Below are 20,087 nucleotides of genomic sequence, written 5' to 3' on the forward strand. Positions count from 1 at the left end.
TAACAACATCGGGTTGAACAGCAATGATCATCACATAAAATGACTAAGTTTCTGTTTTTCTTTCTGATTATGTAAATTAAAGTTACTTTGGGAAGTAATTCCTTCCATTACCCCAACCACAATAAAACCAACCATATACATGATTATCAACAGTTTTTCATGTGATGCCACCATAATGATCTGTCAGGTAAGCATACAGTGTGAAATCTCATTATCTCTATCCTTGCGTGCTATTCAAGTCTTATAGTAACAAAATTTCATTTCTGACTGCAGAATGAGATTTTTTTGCAAGTTGAGTCTATACACTCTATACCTACTTGTACTCCTTTAGCTATAACTACACACTGTGATCTACTCTTGGCAAATAAGGGTACCTAGAGAAAGACAGATACTTTTAGTTCATGTAGGGTCTATTTAAATCCATTTAACATTTTATTTCCATGCTGTCTTGCCTTATTTTTTATTTTGCCTCTACTTGTGGGTACTGATTGCATCTTCCACACTGAAGCAGATATTCCACTCGTAACTCCAACGCAAGTCTGTTGGACAGAGACATAGGACATAGAGAGAATGACTTAAAAGAAAACTAGTTTATTAGTACCTTTAGGATCAAACACGATGGTTGCTTTCCATATGACAACCAAAGTCTCTATTGCAAGGATACTTGCAACAACACCTTCACTGGGAATCTTGTTTCACTGAAATCTTACAGTCCTGTTGATCCACAGCTGTACATGAACATCCAGCACATGCATGATCCATTGCAATTGATTCACATAAATTATCTGCGAAATACCACCCACTTGTCTTAACTAGATACAAAAGACTACACTATGTGACCATTTCTGCACCTGCAGGAACAGTTTCTATGGACTATTTGTGAGTGGTTTAGGTGCAACTTGGTCAGTTCTGCTGCAGGAACTAACTGGAAAGTTTTCGTGACATTGCCAGGCTCTTAATTGACACATGGAAAATTGCAAATCAGCATAAGCACAGCATTATGTTGTACCCCACACATGTGGGATCTCCAGGACAGCCTTAGATTCCCACCCGGACAGTTCCTGCAGCAGTTGGCCAAATGCTGTTTTGAAGGCCACCGTTGTCTCGACCAGGCGTGCAAAGAGCCAACATACTTATTGCGTGTCTGCGCAGAGATGGGTGCTAGGTGGTAAACCCACAAAGCTAACACACCTCTTAAAACACAGTAAACCATTTTAGATGCTTTGAAGAACCATTTACAATCACATTTAGTCACATTTAATTCTCTTTGGTTCTTAAAGTCCTTGCCTCCATTTAAAGGTACAGAATTCTTTTTTTTTCCCACCCACATGTTCTGTGGGGAGGGGGCTTTGTTAGTAGGGGGCTTGCTTTGATCGAGGGTGGATCTTTTAGTATGCTGATTAAAATAATTCACACATAGTTCAATTAATTTTCTGTTTGCTCTCATTAACCATTTGATTCTCTTTGAGCTTATTTTGTTATGCCCCAGTTTGATCTATTTATGGTGTCTATTACCTCTCCCAGGGCCATGCTTTGTTAACTATTTGTAACAGTCTCTGGTTTTCAAATTCTTTCTTGTTTTTTCATCATAGATATTTACATATTTTGTCTAAATTTCAGCAGACTGACCTTCTATTAAGCACATACATGCACACATCTGATCCAATACTGAGCCAGCTGACCACACCACCAGTTCAGTCAATCCCATTGCTCACCTAGGTTTGCTGTTTCAGATCAGTCTGTTGTCTCATCTGTGCAGATGACTGATGGGGGGACATCCTGCACCAACCAGGAAATTTATGGCTCAGGTGCACTTCATGCGCACACATGAACAGCCATAACACCCAGCTATGATACTCTTATAACTCCATGACAAACTTGAATGCCATCCTTCGGTCACATCCATAACTTGTATTCCATGCCTCTTGCCACAAATTAAAATTTTAGCTCCTCTAAGAAATTTTTAGAACCAGTTGTCTTTAATCTGCATATTCATTCCCAAATGTCTTAAAATGTCTTTTTATGAATTACTCCAATAGAGACAAAAGTTCTAATGTGGAAATGATTTTTCATTATCCCATTTCTCAGTTTGATAGTAACTATAAAAATGTCACTGCCTGCTGTCTCAATCAATAACAAATATCTTACTCAAATCATAAAATCAAGGAAAGATGGTTTTTTGCACATCTTTTTTTTTATTTTCCTAAATATCACTTTTCTTAAAAATAGCTAAGTCATTGTCACCAAAAATAAAAGTTCACAGAAATGTTGTATAGGATAACAACCTTACAAGCCCTTGCAATTAGGAAATGGTAAACCAGTCAGAAACCCTGCCTGAAAGACTTTGCAGCTGAACCAGCTTTTGGCATTGGCTCTTTGATGGACAAGGAAATTTAAGTCTCAGAAAGATCTCCGTTTCTTACAAACAAAATGTTGTCATCCCCAACATCTTACTTTTCTTTATATGCACCATCAGAATGTGTTTATTTTTTAATATTTTTTTTTAAATGAGCTTATTTTAATTGGAACATGTCACCTGTGTGACGTTTGGGTGTTGCTGGTTTGATTTTTGTTGGTTTGGTTGGGTTTTTTTGGTTTTTTTTTTTATGTGCGGGGGGATGTAGGTAAGTGCAGCTACTGTCTCTCACTGTGTGTTCATACAGTACTGAGAAGAGGAAATATAATTTCAGATGAAGCCTCTAGATGCTGCTGTAATAAAAAAAATACTATCTTACACATACTATCATTGTTCAATACAGTGATTTCCAATAGGCATCCTTCACCAGTTTGAGCTAAGAGCTTATACATCAGTAACAATTACATCGGTGCAGAAAAGAACATTAAAGATTTATACTGTTAATATTTTTGAGAAGATTAGAGCTAAAGAACAAACCTGATAATCAATCAGAAGCTGTGGTACATCTTGATGCTTTTCTTTTTTTTTAACACAGAACTCTGAGAAATTGTTATTGATAAATCCAGTACAGAAGTTCTTTCCTTGTAATTTATTCAAAAGCTGTAAAAAGGCCAAAAGGCATGAGACATTTCCATTAAAGCTGAAAAAAGTTTTTTTCAAGACATAAAAAATAAAGCACGTAAACATAGTTACTTTGCTCAGAGCTCAATGCACCTTTTTCTCCTGAATGGACACTCCTCTTGGATTAGCTGCTAAGTCAAAACAACAAAAATTTGAGATGCCCTTGGCCTAACTCTTGCTATAAGCAAAAAGCAGTCAACAAATTATATGGCAGGCTTTCAGCATGGGGAATGGCTCCATTTTTCCAGTTTTCAGTTCTCACGGACAATAAGAAGCTCAAATTCTCAGTAATGTCTTACACATGAGGAAAATACCCGACATTTTTAGTTACAGAAGTTTTAGCTAGCAGCTCCTGTAACTGTCAGTGAGACTTGTGTTAAAAAAAAAATTAAAAAAAATAATCCATCAAACAAAGTTTGACTGAGATATGAGTAAGCTGGTAATATGTTCCTTCTGGAGATATACCCAACTGAGACAGAAATAATGCTTCGGATTTATTCCCTCAGCAGCTCTCCTTTTTTTCTCTTCAGAAGTATAATTCAACAACCAGCATGACACTTGTAACATATAACAAGCTACCACCAGTTTCGCATGATGTTTCACTGAAAAAAATATTTTAACAAGGTTTGAGCTGACCTATGCAGAGGTCTGGGTTTCAGCCTCCTCCTGGCTGAAACTCCAGCATCTCCTCAGTTTAAAAGTGCCAGCTGAAGCACTCTCAGGCTCATCTCTACATAAGCCTGAACTAGCACCTCACCTTTTTAGAGAGAAATGGAATAAAATTGAAGAAAAACATCTTGAAAGAAACCCCTTGATAGCAGCTCACTCATAGAGGAAAGCTATAAATGGAATCAATCAAGCTCCAATTGCTTTAAAAGAAACACCACCACTCCTAAAAATATCTAAAGTCCAGACTTATTCTTGATTTATTTATGGTTTCTGGTTCAGCCAACAGTAGAGCAAGTCCCTCTGAAAGCAGGGCATTCCAAATATATGAAGAGACAGCAGTATCCAAACCAATTAATCTACTTCTAATTATCAATGAAATTTTAATTCCCATAAAAGCTTTCTTGTCAGTGGACATACAGATATATAATTAAAAACCAGTCCTGTAGTGACTTCACTAGCAAAACTTTCATCAGTTCTAGGTGTATCTATGGTAATTTACAGTCTGAACTTAAAATTTGGTTTGTGTTGTTAGGATACAGCACAGTTCTCTGCTTGTGATTCAGAGCAGACAAAACCTCAGGATCTGAATCAGTATGAAAAATTGAGTGGTTTCTTCAGTCAGTTGAGTAGGAATACCATACAGCCTCGGGCACAGTCTATAAACAAATGTTTTCTGGTTTCAGTAGTGCTATTAAGCAAGTTATAAAGGTGAGCTCAGCACTATAAAAATCAGCTTCTGTACTGTCAATCCTCTGTAGCTAATCCAGTGCAGCCTCTGTAGACAGTATTAGCTGTTCAGTCTTGTTTCACTGGTGTATAAAAAACAGCAGATCAAAAGAAAAGAGTGTTAATAACTGAAAATAAGAAAAAGCTAAATAATAAAGGTAAGTGGCTAGTGGGCAATATTATTAAATTAAAACTACCTCAGAAAAATAAAACCAAGGAGCAGAACAAATTGTGTCTTCATTTACACTACAGCAAATACAGGACCATTCTTTTGAACTTAAAATAACTGTATGTATATGCCTGTGTTGTAGGTATCCTGAAATAATTCTAAAGATACTATCACTGTGTGTTTAATTAAATAAGAATCATTATTCTGGAAATAAATTTGATTTGCTATAGAGCCATTTAGAAAACTGAATATTTTATTCTCTTTTCTCTCATCTATTAAGGACTTCCCACGTATCTAGATAGATAGATCCTTCTATAATGTAATTTCTTTCTGCTTTGAGTACTGGTATTAAAAGAAAAAACATGAGCATTTAGATATTAAGAAGTGTTCCTCTAGGGAATTTATCTTGAAAATAGCCACCAGGAGGTCTCCAGGACAGAAGGCTACTCAAACAGACACAGAGCCTCAGTCATTTAGATTTAGACAGTCAAACTGTCTAGACCCACCATAATTGTACAATTCTCCGAGACACTGTCTGTAACTTCTATCAACAACTTGAATCTACTCCTTTTTCATACCGTCCTCACTGTCTCTGTTCTGGCAAAAATGCCCACATAAATGCACTATTGATCTTTATCCCATCATGCCTGAATCCTTTAAGTAACTTCCAAGTCATGTTCATATCTCTCCCGAAGCCCACCTGAACTGCAAAGGGCACATGAATCACTGGGTTCATCCACTTCCCCTCCCTTCATATTTAACAACTTTCCACACCACACCAGTTCCACTGAGCACAGAGCCAGCACTGGAGATGAAGAACTCGGACAAACCAGCCTAAATCAGCAACATTTAATACACAAATAAAGTAGCATTACAATGTATGGAGCATGGCTGCTATAATTTGCCATATGAAAACTTCCACTAAACTTTTTAATCTGAAACTACAATATATAATCCAAAACCCTGGACTGCAGGCTACACATCCCTTGGAGCCACGAATGCTCTGAGCCCAGAACAGCTAATGACAACAGTCACCAAACAAAAACTAAAGTCTCCAGGAACAAGCTTACTTCTCCCACAATATTCTCTGCTGAGCCTCCTCAAAAAGAGGCAGAATATAAACTGCAATCTCCATCTCCTCTCCTAATGCTTCTCCATGGGAACGAAGCCACTACTGACCTTTAGTACATAATGTATATAATAAACCTATCAGGGAAATTGGAAGAAATGCCCTATAAAGTTGTTTTTCTTTCTGTTCAGACTTTAGTGGGGAAAAATATCTGGTATTTTTGAGAGCCCTAAAGCTCAGAGCAGTTTCACAGCAGGTATGTCTTTTCTAATAAGGCATCTTCTTTCTTCCTTATGCTCTTAAATGCTCCCCAAACAGCAACATCTGAAACAGAAAACTCACTAATGGAGTCAATCTGACATTTTCACTAGTGTTTCTAAGGCTATTTAGTAGTAATAGCTCACACATGCTGTACAAATCCTTGTCTCACAAATGTAGTGAGGTCTCAACACTTGTTATAATGAAATATCCTATTCCTCTTCTATGGAAGCAGAAGTTATACACAAAGACAATTAAGGAAATGCCCACAGTCATATAAAAGGCAGATTCAGAAACCAAAATTAAGATTCCTGGTTGTAGGATTGGAACAGTGGTCAGTATTTCTAAATACAATATGACTTATCTATACCATGAAGAGCCTTTAAACATAATTATGACCTAAATCTTGCAATTTCTTGGTTCCAATTTATTCCCTTCCATCTGGCTGCTGACACCTCTTTTTGAAGAGGCTGTATTTCTTTATTACAAAAATATTTTTCAAGGCTTTCCTCAAACTTCTTTGTTTCAATTAGGAAAAAAAAAAAATTGTTGTTTAGTTTCCAGCATAGATTTAATGACACAAAGAAAAATGTGCCTAGAAATAATTACAGGGACAAATCATAAATTTGCAGTCATGCCAACTCTCAGGGCATGCTACAAAACCAAATACAGTTACACGGGGAAATGTATGATTACACTGAGTGAGTGCTGAATTTTCAGCTGTTTCTGCATGTATACTCAACAGCAGTGAAATGAACTAACTACCCCCAAAGTAATCAGTCACTGTCAGTGCTTTCACTCTGGATTTTTATATGCAGTGAGCTAACTACTTGCTTTTTCAAACCCAGATGCCTGAAATTACATCCCTCAGTCCACAAGTTTTATCTACAGAGGTATTAAACTCCTACTAGTCTCATTGACATTTCTGTTGACATGGAGAATAAAGCAGACTTTTCATAAGAATTAGGTAGGCACATATAGGAAAAACATTCCAGGGTATATATTATTGCTGGCATTGGAAATTAAACATGAAATGCTGCAAAATGGTCACATCAGAACTATTCATTATGATATAGCAGTCTTTCAAAAATGGAAGGGATAATTAGAAAGTGGACAGAAATAAATGAATACATAATTCTAAAATAACTTGTGAGCTCTTTATCCCATCTGGACCATTTTATGCTCAGTTAAAGAGTAAGAAAACAGAAAGCATCCAACTGCTCCACTTCGGTTAAGCATGTCTTCTGCTTTTGCAGAGAGGGAGACACCATTTGTAAGGAACTTCCTCATGTCTTTGCATGGAGATAAGGCCACAGCATACAGGGACAGACTGTTTCTGAGGCAGCACAGTGACTTAGGATGGAGGGGCTTTCACAATTAGTAACAACATATAAGGCGATTTAAAGATTTGAAATCTAGAATGTGCTGCCTAGAACTGAAGGATGGCATGTCAGCAAAAAATAGTTTTTCATAAAGCCAACATGTAATCAGTTTGATAGCTGACACTATTTCAGTATATCATATTTCATGTGCTTTACTGCTCTTCTCTTTTGCAACAAATCTTGAAGAAACAAGGTTTGCAAGACAGCTATGGAAAGAGCTTGGGGACAGAAGGCTCAAGAAACACTCTGGGAGAATGAGATGGTCTGATTTCTTGACAGGAAAGCTTAGGCACATCCCTGGGGCGGGGAGAGGGGGGTTACCATCTAACATGTCTGGAAAAGCAAATACACTCCCATATACCTGGTATGCCAGGGGCAGTCCTCTTTTACCTGCCCTCTTTATTGCTATCAGAAGTACAGTACTCCCAGCAAGTTCCAACTCTTCCTTAGGTGATGTCTGTGGAGGCTGTAACCACCTGTATGTTCACCGGCTGTTTTCCTGCAAGCCGCGCTCTCCATTTTTGCACACCTTCATATTCTCAGCCTTAGTACAGTCTCTATTGCTGAACTGAAATCAACTTCCTCCAAAACCTGTAATTCCTTTTTTTAAATATTTACAAAGTCATTCAGTAAACATGATGTATTTTTCAGCTTAACATGATACCATCAGATTCTAATTTAAAGCTGAACAGAGCTATAAAGTCCATAAATAACACATTGCTCTGATACAAATATTTAACAGCTACAAAAATGGATGTTATTATTGAACTATTGAAATAGATCTGCTGAACATGTAAGAAAATACTAGATTCGATGTTCCATTTAGTGATATGTTACCTGGAGATACATACAAAAGGCTTTTAGCTGACTAGCTTAGAATTGCCATCTTCCATTTTGCTGCCGTATTTTTTACCTTTACCATCCTTAAACATGCTGTGTCCTTGCCTCACGGTATTACTAGAACATAAGAGCTCTGGAAACACACCAATTCGCACTTCCTGAGATATTGTTGAAAGCCAATGTACAGGCCAAGATGAAATATACGCAACAATGTCTAAATATAAGCCATTAGCCTGATAAGAAATGCTCGGTTCCTTTGGAAGCACAAAGCTTCAACTCTGACATGTGTGGGATCCCAAAATATTGGATCCTTCTCATCATAGCTCATTATCTCAAGTTCACAAGCACTAGGGCAGCTGCAGCTTTCATACAAGGGATAAGTATTAGGGTTAAATGAGGACTCGGTCACGTAGGCTATTAATAATGTCAGATACATGCCATATACTTCATCATTAAAGAGGTCTCTGCTCTGCAGTAACAGGTAATCAAATCATCATCCTGGATCACACTGAAGGTTCATTTCATGCAGACACAGTTTTCAAACTGCTGTTATGCTATCAATGGGCAAGTGTCATTAACATCAAAATCAGTAACGAGCTAAAACCCCACCACAGGCCAGGGCCTGCTGACAAGTGTCAAAATACAGCTCTTGTCCTGAAGTACTTAAAGCCTAAATACATTTTTTTTTTTTATGTCCATCTTTACCTGAAAGTAAATGAAACTGTTAGAAAGTGCCTGTATATCACAAGCAAGAAAGGACAGTGCTCTGTAGTAAGCGTAGGATGTATGACACTTTACATTGGCCCTAAGTATGCATAGGTCACTTTACTATTGTCCTGTGCACGTTGTCCCTGTTTTGCGGTACAGCTGGAGTTCTCCAGAAAGAGGAAAACTAGCAAAGTTATGTTTACAGGTAGCACTGACTGAAGTTAAGCTGCAAACTTAGAAGTTTACAGTTGCTTCTCATTGTTAGATTCGTGTTGCTTCTTTGTCAGAATACAAACAAGTACTTTGACTTTTTTGTACCCCAAGTTCCTTGCAACTCATGGAGAACGTTCATAGTTCTGCTTGCCTAAAAGATCACACTGCCCATCCTGGAGACTTGGCTGTTTGCTGTCCTTTCTCCAGCACATGAAGTCTGAACTTACTTGTTAGCTTGACACTGGAATTCTTGACCTGTGGAGACATGTATTCCCTTGAGCTGAGCAGGATACTCAGGGCCTCTCAGTATTTGTCTCTTATCCTACAGGTGCTATATACCTTTATTTATTTATTGTGAAAAAACCCAACAATTTCAACAAGGACATGCATTTTAGTAGAAAGCCCTACCAATGGCTTTCTTGTATTCCAACAGGCTTTTCTAAATTCAAGTGATCTGTTTTATTCTGATAATAGAAAAAAAAACCACCTCTATCATCTTTGTATTACTTTAGAAGGTAAAGATTGCTACTATACATGAAACAAAACATTTAAAAATCTATTGGAATACTAATTGCACCGAGTACCTTCTGATGAAATGTCTTAATATGTTATTCTCCTCTGCTGTGTGTGAATATATATAATAATATTCTAGACCTTTATTTTATATCTCACCCTAGCCAAAAAATAACTTTCCAATACAGCTGTAGTTAAGCATATCCATAATTACAGGACAAAGTATATATAAATATTTCTAATTACCTGCAAAGTGAGTTTGATGAACCTGTGAAAATTAAGAAAAAAAAGAACAAACAAACAAACAAAACCCAAACCAAAACAACCAGAAATATTGCAGTGTGGAAATAAATCACCAATGACCTTAACACTGATTTTTAGTGTTATCCAAAAATAAAATATGGAATGTTCAGACCAGATCTTTTTAATGTTTCCAGGCCCAGATTAGAATAAATCTAATGTAAAGATTTTCTTTGTGGTGTTTCTTAATTTCTCTGGAGGAGCTTGCTTTTCAATAAACTGTATTAAGTATTTAGGTTAAATAATGGAAAAGTAGGAATCTTTTTCTTAAAAGCTTGAAAGACAAAAAAGCTTTCAAAACAAAAAATTCCCTTCTTTTCCTGCAGATTTCTTCAGATTGCTTTCAGTGTTTCCTGAAAGTGGCATTGCTGAGACAAATCATTTGCAGAAACATTTGCTTCTTCCACTTAATTCAATAAAATGGAAAAGAAATTTGAATGGCAAAACCTTTATCTACAATAAAAGGGTTAGCATCCCATCCAGATTGTCTGGAGATGGGTGTAGATACTCGGTGCTTTTTAATCTGTTAAACAGCAGTAGCTTATTCAGTCCACCGCCATCCCGTGGACACACGGACCTTCTCACACATTGTTCTAAGACTGCGTACAAAATGGCCTTCCATTGAAAACTGAAATGATACATTCAAAACACTGCAGAGCAGAGAAAAACAGCTTTAGCTTTTTAACTTTAGTGAGTTTTTCCAGCACCTAGTTGGCATTATTGCTTGAAATTACTCCATGGGTGTTCCCCCATGGTATCTCAGAACAAACTACTCGGGATCACCAAGGTGATTGCGCTGTCTCTGCACATCACTCTGAGCTGGTAAACAACTACAGCTAATTCCATATACTAGCAACACACAGCACAAATCTTGAATTTCACCACCTACACTGAAACGTCATTCAGTCCTCCAGCTCTTTTAAATCAAATCAGTTATGAAGGAGAATTACTGGAAATTAAATCCAGCTATAACTCCAAGATCACCACACAAAAAAAAAAAAAAAAAAGGCATTTTATTAAATTTAAGGTTGTGATAACTGGTTTGCTTCACTGTGGTCAGTGTTTTAAAAACACATAGGGGAGAAGAAATGTAACAGCCAGTACTAACTATATGAAAGATATAAAGTAAGCTGGTTCTACAGTCCTAATTCCACTTACATTAGGATATGTAAGGGATGACTTGGCAAAGGCTCAGAGATGACACATCAGATTTTACCAGTTCAAAAGCTGGTCTCAGAACGAAGAATATGCCAGCAAGAACTAGGTGGTCTATTGCATGCTGTTTGAATGCATTTTTAACAGGTGTGGATGAAAAACACTTCTGAAAACACCTTTAAAAAGCAACTCCATAAAGATACACAAATAATACATGCATCTTACAATCTCAGGTAAAAAGTCCTGATAATAACCATAGTACTGTTTCCTGTTACAACTCACTTTTGACTAGATAATATCTGTAAACTGAACCCTTCAAGCTTTAAACAACGATAAAATGCTTGCAAAGATCAAGGGAAAAAAGCATCACTGACAGCCCTCTGCCTTACTTACAGATGAACTCCTGAAAGAAACACCTTTCCCACTAAATTCCACTTCTGTTATGGAGCCGTTTTCCTTCTCAGGCTGGTTAAATGATCATCGCAGAGAAATAAAACAGAAAAAATCCTTGAGTATGTTTGGAGATAACTTTGAAACAGAGGTAGGGGGGAAACAGGGTGGGGTGGGGCGTGTGTCTAATTTCTCTGGCTGTTCAGACTGACTGAATCCAGACCTGGGAATAGTATGTAGTCAGCAGAGAAAGTTACGTACCCCTAGAGAACAACTGTCTTAGCCTGACCTGCCCTTCAGAAGTGCCTGCCTTCATCCACTGATTTCACTAGCTTAAGGCAGGAGCTTCCTAGCTCAGAAACTTCCATTCATGGAATCAACTTGAACCTTATTTCCACTGGGATTAAGCCAGCTCACTCTCTCCATAGCCCTATCCCTCCATATCTCACAAATCAGAAACGCCGCCATGATACAAATACTACTCGCAACCATGTTTGGCTTCCCTATGTGTTTGAACAGCATTCTTGGTGCCAAGTCTAATCTGGGATCTGGGTGTGGAAATACACTTTTTTTTTTTTCCCCTCCCTCCCCCTCAATCTACATAAAGTGGAAACAAGGAAAACTGGACAGCACCCGAGAGCCTGGGCTGTGCTAAAGCATCGCATTTCTCAGTTTAGTCAAACACAGACTAGCTTGGGTGTAAATAAAGCTGTCACCCGTTTGCTATCTGTGTTATATGCACAATAGTTTACAAAACATATTCTTTCCCTGGGTTACTTCGAGTCACACTCTGAAGGATCCAATATATTTGACAGCAAAGTGACAGAGAGCGTGGGACTGTCTCGAAGAACACAGAAAGGGCAGATAATGAGAAAAATCAGGTCCATTCTGCAACTTTTTTAATGGTAATGGAAGAATCTTCTCTACTTCGACAGGCTCTTGACAGGGCCCAGAGTTCATGAGGAGGAAGTGCCTGTTCCAAGAACAGAAGCAGGAAGGATATAGATGCAAAGCTGAGAGTGGGAGGAGGCAGAAGGAGTAGATAAGTGAGGATGCAGAGAAGCATAAGGAGTGGCAGGTGTGATCAGTTCCCTTTTTATCAGTAGGAATCAATATGAGAATACCAAACGTAATGTGAATTTTAATGTCTGTAAAAATAACATCATCATCTATGAATATTTTTGCATAAAAATAGAACGTTTTAAATGCTGTTGGAAGATGAATATGTACACTTTGGTCACTGGGATGAATCCATTACTTTTCTTACCTTTTTCTTTTCATTTGGGTTTTTTTAAAGGTTATAGCTTACGGACCAGGAACAACTGAGAAAAGTAAAAAGAATTCAGATATCTGGATATGGCAGCTGGTATGTGGCACATTTCTTAACCAATGAGTTCATGTTTCAGTTCAAACTGAACAGTAGTAAAGCCTTCTAGCACCAGCAACAGAAATTAAAATTATTACCTTCTTTCTCATATAAAAGATCATCAACCATCCTTCAGCTTTAAACTATCATGAAAAATAACTGTAAACTACTGCCACCATAAAAATAGTCTCTTTTTTTCCTTGTCTTGTACACTTCCTCCATCAGGTCTGGGTGGGGATTTTAATATACCCTACCTAAGGTATATCCTGTAAATATACCAGAACACCTCCAAGTGATAAAAAAGCATCACCTATTACTTCTGCCTTGAGGCATTTGTCCTCCTACTGCAGTCAAACTGGAATCAGGTAGAATGAGCTAATAACCAAGTTCTCAGACTTTTTTATACTAAAGCACAATGGTAGATCATCCAGAGGCTCTTCATTCAGCTGGCTTCTAGGAAACACGTGCAGCCCAAGAGAGAAACAGAGAAAAGCTAGTTTTCATTTACACAATTCAGGCCAGTTTGGGAGGCAGATATTTCTATCAGTTCCTGTTCTTTTGACATTCACAGGGACTATGAAATACTGATTTGACATAACAATCTTGAAAGACATTTGTTTACACTGCAGCTGACAGCAGCCTATGCAATCAAGACCTCGTTGCTGGCAAGAACCTGGCTCCTCTGCTTGAAAGATAATGACAAGTCCATTCCCGTGTGGATGGGCTCCTGTTTGTGATTTCTGTCAGCTCGCTGCTGACTTGTGAACTGCTTCCAAGACTTGAAAAGATATTAGGAATCAGAAAAGTAGAAGAGGAGCTTGTAGTACTCCAGGAGGTTACCTCCGTAATTCTCAGCGCCATACCAACTTGCAGCCGGTGAGGTTAGACGGGTAGCAGGGTAGCCCCAAGAGTCAGGCAATGGGTTGCTGCTTTATGATGAGGAACAACGAACCGTGAAGCATGTTTTCATTGATGCTAATAGTGTCAGACAGGAAAGATCAGCTGAATATTTAGCTAGCCCTCATGAAAGAGAGCAGGTTTGAAGTGCTCTTTCAGTGGGAAAGATCTGCATACTTACCTGCAGCACGCACTTTCTGCTAGTGACAGGACATGGAAAATCAAAAGTTGGTTATCTGTCGTTTCCCTTCAGGAGGGCACATCGACTGTTACCATGGATGGCAAAACCCTGACTCTGTCTGCTGGTGACAGCCTGCTTGTCCGTGCCCAGTCTGTGTGAGTAGAGATGAACAGTGGTTCAATGATGATTTCCGTGCTTCCAACAACATAAATTCTCTGTATTTGGTCCACACCAGGCTGGGCATCAGCTGCTGCAGAAAGACAGCATCTGTGAATGCAGGATTTGCAATAGCCTCCATTATACCTCAGGGCAGAAGTTCTTCAGAAGGAAACAAAGTCAGACATTCATTCTAGTTCACCTCTTACAATTGAAGCTGGGGAAAATAAAAAAGATAAACACTACCAAGAAAAAGCAGCAATCAAAAGACCAGGCATAAAGGTAGATGGCACGGATACACCAATCAGCAATTCACAGCAGATCCTCTAAGCTTCAGACCAGGCTTAATCAACATCAATGCAGCGATATTTGGGGTTCAGACTAAGAACACAGCCCTCTTCCTGGAATAGGATGCATATGGCTGTTTCATAATCGTGACACATGTGATATATGTAAAGGAAAAAAAAAAAAAAAAAACAGTGAAAATAGTTCCCAGCGAGAACGGAGAGGGAAAATACTCGCCAAATCTTGTGAAGCATGGCATAAGCTGATAAAGTGCCCACCGTCAAGAAGATGAAGGATGATGTAAACTAACTGGTAACGCAATGCAGCAGATTATAGGGAGGTGATAAAAGTTGCTGCCTTTCCTACAGGAAAAAAAAAAAATGTAATAAGTAGTAGTGCTGACATTTGCACCTTTTGTACAGCACTGACAACAGTTGCTGAAAGATCTGAGACCATCCAGCTGTGCACAGAACTGTTCTCTGCACTTGTGATTCCAACACATAGCCATGTCCTCCCTTTACCATTAATTCCATCACTTCTGTGAATCAGTTAAATTAATTCCCAGTCCTGCAGTCCAATCAATGAGCATGTGTTTTCAAAATCATGGCATAATGCATGTGCAGAGATCTGCCAGCACAGTCCATATTGCATTAAGATGTTCATCAGATCTGTACAGCAGACACCTTTTATTGTATGCATCACCACTGCACACTGATTGATCTCTGGCTGTCTGTGCAACTGGCACAGAAACAGCTAGTAAAAAAGTGATGGCCACAAGAAAAATACTATTGAGTTCATACTTATTTCATTAAAATAGTATCTGTATCGAGGCGATTCTGTTCCAATCCTCATGTCACCGAGATCAGAATAGATGTCTTCCCCCTTGGCTCAGGTAGATATACATTCTTCCCCACCATGTCATGATGTCTGGTTTATGTTAGTGATGGTGAAGAGTAATTCCCTGAAACATCACAAGATATACCAGTATGGAAAGAACGAGTGTAATCAGAAAAGAACCTGTTTGTTTTCCCCTACTTTTCAGCAGTGTCAATGTTTAGTTCTCCCCCATACACACTGGATTATCTCTCCTTCTATTTTTCCAGGTACTGCTGGAAGAGAACAGAAGAATGTGTTGCACTCTGCATTGCTCAGGATCCAAATCGCAAGCAGCCTTATACCTAGCTCCTCTCCCAGCTGACTTCAATGATAACTATGTTTTAACCTAGTTGCCTTATTTTAATGATCTTTTTAGTCAAAATGCCTAGAAATTTGAGTAGTCAAATACGATTACACTGAATTAAGTGGAATCAAGTGCTGTGCCAAGTTAAAACTTCCCCCCCCCCCCCAAGTGGAGTTTCAGCAAAATCTACAATCAATAGGGTTTTTTTAAAACAATATTTCATATCTGAAAGAAGATGAAAACATCTAAGTAGCAGGATTACTTATGTGATAATATATATGATATTATCTAGAATAAGTTAAAGACTTTTCAAATGAAGTCTCTGCCACAAAATGTAGAAAAAGATAGGATGGATACTGGCATGCCTGCTTAGGAAACAGTCTTAATTTCTTTGTCTCAGTTTTGTCATTTGTAATAAATTGGGTATAACGCTAGTTACCTAGCCCACAGTATGACAGCTTTAATTGGCAGTGGCTCACAGATGTCCTGAGATCTCTGGCTAAAAAGCCCTTTAAAAAACAAAACAAACTATCTGCTGCTGTGCTCAAGGATCTCAGGGAAAGAGCCTGCAACATCAAGCATTACTTAGATCACCACCTGCACTTACTTCAGGTAATTTACTAGCAGTTTACCAAATCCAGCAATGCAGTAGCAATCACAGTTATCAGTACCATGCCACACTGGATGCTGTCTATACACTACACTATCAATAACACAGCACTGCAATATGACTAACACAAGAGCATCTGGGCCCTGAGTGTTCCTGTGCAGCAGAAATCTCAAGTCAAAGTAGCCCAAGAAGTGTGTTGGGAGAAAAGGGAACAGAAAAATTACTATAATCAGTTCCTACTGAGTGCTGCTTCTTTTTGAACAGAGGTTTCCTGCAGAAATAACAAGTGTCAAATTATCTTTTCCTGCTTTTATTCCATGAACTCTCCAGAGGGGGATTTGTTTTGTTTGTTTTTCGGTTGTTTTGTTTGGTTGGTTGTTTTTTTTTTTAAATTGTCCTTCACATTATCATCATCAGAAAACAGGTTGCTTAAATGTCTGCAGCTAATATCAATTACATGTTTGAGAAAGCAAAAAGTTACCATTTCTTGATTTTTAAAATAATTCTAATTAAGTTCAGAAAAAATATTTCTTTAATATATCTATCACCTACAAAGCTCATTAAACTGAGTTGTCATGTGTGTTTTATTCAAATGTTCATTCTTTTGATAAGAAAGACTCAGATGGTTTGACTTTAATTTATAGCTTATATTTAAGTTCACTAGCTTTTCTAGTAAAGCATACAGCAGAGTTTTGCTATATCCTCCTAATAACAGGGGCCCTAATTTAAGGAATTGAGCCTAGTCCTTAATGCTGTTATAGGTGTGAGCTGTCACACATGAAGAGGAGCTGTAACACCCCCTTCAAACAAGGGAGTCATTTATCCGATTACCATTGGTATTGGTGTGCTGCAGAATTGCCTACTCCTTCAGTGAACATCTATGGTTGAGGGATCTAGGGTACCAAAGTGTTACATTTTTAGTCCACCAGTTAGAGGGTAACCACAGAAATATTTCTATATTTCATACTGAATGATAAGTGAATAAAACACAGTAACAGGTAGAACAGTGTCCAGAAAAATCAACAGTTCTTCACCCACCCAGGGGCACTAACTGCCATGAAAATTTCAGAATAAAAATTAATGTACCTCTGGTTAGGTACCTCCCAGGATTTAAAATTAAAACTCGACTCAAAATACATTTGTGATGAAGTTGGTTTTTTATGATAACTTGTGCTTGAACACCTGAATTCTACCCAAGTCCTGTGCTAGGCACCTGAAATCAGAGCAAGAACCAGACCAGAAGCATTAAGCCAGAGCTGCACCACCCACAGTTCTGCCACTGCCTGTGCTCAGAAACCAGAACTGAGCAGGTCGTCAGTAATCTTCTTGTGATGAGCTGCTGTCGTGTAAAAACTGGGTAAAAGGTGTCCAGTCCCATAAGTATGAGTAAGAATCAAGATCAAACAAGCATGAGAATATTTGTAACAAGGTTTACGCACCAAGTACTAGGAGAAAAGATTTTTGTGTTCTAGTGTCTCTTTTGACTATTGCAGTTCTTTTTCTTCCCCTCACCTTGCACTCCCAATCAATAATTACTTGGTAGCCAGAGCACAAATGGAAGCACAGAGAGAACCTGTGATTTACTCATTTCCAAGATGCTTAACAGTGCAATTTAGAAACCTGCAATTTCTCTTTTTCCAAGACTTCAAATAGTTCCAGGAGGCTCCTTATCAGTCAGTGAATCTTTTATTCTTCTTCTGTATTATGGATATTGTAAACTGCCCCAACAATGGTACATTTTAATTAGAAGCACCCATGTTCCTCTGCTTGTGACGAAGCTGCCCAGGTAAGAGTTTGATTCCCAGAGCCCTTTTAGCTGCCAGGTGCTGTTTCTGTGTATGTGTGGTCAGCTCAGTAGATATTTGGCATCAGGTTGTTGGGATCACAGTCTGAGGACTCCAATGCTAATCTCGCCTCATAAAGAAGGATTCCAGGTTTAGGTCCAGTGGCGAAGGCTTAGTTAGGTGCCTAAATTGTCTGCAGAGTGCCCTAATGCACCCCTGTTGACAGTGTGCTTGTATGCATGGCCATGAAACACACCAGCACAAAACCATGCCCTATGCCTATACATATGCCATGCCCTATGCCTTCTTTACAGCCCTTTTTATGCAAGGTGCACCCGCACCCTGACTTGGGCACTCATTTTCTGTCTGAATTGTACAGATATTATGTCACCTCATACTTAATAAATTTACTACATTTTTGGCAGGAGCCAAACTAACCAACTAGCCAACTAACCTCACTAGTACAGTACTGCATAGACAATCCACTGTTGCTCACTGTTTCTTCAAGACTCAGAAGCCTTTAGACAAATGTATATGCTAAGCAGTATTACAATAAAGCCTACACAGAGCAGAAGCCATTCATTGATTAATTGTTACTTTTAACACATGCAGGATTGTCTGGAGTCACAAGTTGGAGCTGACTTGAAAGCTTAGAAACACACACAAAGGAGTTTGAGCCTACCTACATGCATCCACAGAGAGTTACTCCAAGCCTGAATCTCACCCACCCTGGAAGTCAGCAGCATCCTTTCACTTCAAATGCAGCCCAGTCTTGCCAGTTGTTAAATATAAAGAGAGGCTACAGATGTTCAGTGTCCTTAAAATGTTTAATCCCAATGAGAAAACTGGTAAGTTTTGTAAAGATAATGCTCCTTTTTAGCTATATAGATCAAAACTATTTAAAATTACTGTCTCCTATTGCCACTAGGCTAGACAGGTCTGACCTGATAGAGTACTTAAGTTCTTATTTTTGAGCAATGCTGACTTACATGAATTATGGAAATAAACTGATAATATCTAACTATACTCCTGCTTATTAAGCGTTGAAATATGAGACCATAACAAAAATATGTTGATTAGCAAGGTTCATTATACACCAACACCAGTTCAAAACAACTGATATTGCCTGAAGTAATCATAATACTTAAAAAAGAAATAATCCTATTACAGTAAATAAAGCTTAAGTTTTCACTAGCTATTTCTGTAATATTGAAATAAGACCTACAAAAAGCAAGTTTATGCAAAACACATATGTTTATGGTTCTGAGAGAACTACAGAAGATAACAATGACCCTCACAGATCACGTAGTAAACATATTGGAGATCAATAGAAGAACTCAAGATTGTTCCATTAAAAAAAAACCCAACAAAACCAAACAAAAACACCAAAAACACCAACCAAAACACAAAACTCAAACACAAACCAACAAAACCCAACCCCTCCCCCCAAAAAAACAAACACAGAACAGTTAAGGCAAGATAATGATCTAAGGGTAACTACCTTTCATCCTGCAATGCATAAATTGACAGCTTATAAAAGTCAAGAAAGGAACTCTTCTTCCTCCATGCTTGCTTTAATTTTAGATCTTGCTTGTTCCTTTGAAATTACAAACCTTAGCAGAGGCAGAAAACTAAACTAGGTGGATGAGTAAACTGGTAAAATCAGGTGTGTTGTAGTAAACTCTTTCCTCAAACCTACACGGTATTTACTCACACCTGTAAACCAACCTTATCTTACTCCATGAGGATAATAAATGCTTTCATTCTGTTGTTAAAAACATCCATTGTGCTGTTTTCTCTCCAGGCAAATATATATGTTATAGAACAGATGCACAGAAAGCAACCCTCCCACCACCATTGCACATAAGTAAAGGAAGAAAAATTACTTAAGCTATTTAACAAATTCCTACAAAAACAGCTTCTGTTCATAATGCAGACATTTCAGGGCTTTGGGGCTTCTTTTTAGGTGTTTTATTTTCAGTTAGCAATCCGGAGTGTGCTTGAATGAACACTTCAGGCTAATGAAGGCCATCACCTTCTGGTCTGTATCTGATTGAATACACAAGTACTTGTAGAGCTGCTCTCCAACATCAAAGGACAGAGAATAATAGCTGGTTGGAACCAAAGTGAAACCCTTGATTTTAAAGCAATAATGAAGACAAAGTTAATATCTACCCTGCAGCTCAGAGTAAATACCTG

The 20,087-nt window shown here is 38.2% G+C and overlaps 1 protein-coding gene across 3 annotated transcripts in view; it reads left to right on the forward strand.

The window, feature by feature from the left end:
• Window positions 1-16,691, forward strand: part of HAAO (3-hydroxyanthranilate 3,4-dioxygenase) — a 35,851-nt gene extending 19,160 nt beyond the window's left edge. For 2 of the 3 annotated variants that reach the window (XM_027802060.2, XM_005436976.4), the window contains 4 exons: window positions 11,435-11,580; window positions 12,727-12,795; window positions 13,946-14,028; window positions 15,418-16,691. In XM_027802060.2, coding sequence (XP_027657861.2) covers window positions 11,435-11,580; window positions 12,727-12,795; window positions 13,946-14,028; window positions 15,418-15,496 — 377 coding nt within the window. In that variant the 3' untranslated portion in view covers window positions 15,497-16,691. The remainder of the gene's footprint in view (window positions 1-11,434; window positions 11,581-12,726; window positions 12,796-13,945; window positions 14,029-15,417) is intronic. The other variant, XM_027802061.2, reaches the window with a different exon arrangement.
• The last annotated feature ends 3,396 nt before the right edge of the window (window positions 16,692-20,087 follow it).

Source organism: Falco cherrug, chromosome 13 (genome assembly GCF_023634085.1).
Source record: "Falco cherrug isolate bFalChe1 chromosome 13, bFalChe1.pri, whole genome shotgun sequence".
NCBI lineage: Eukaryota > Metazoa > Chordata > Aves > Falconiformes > Falconidae > Falco > Falco cherrug.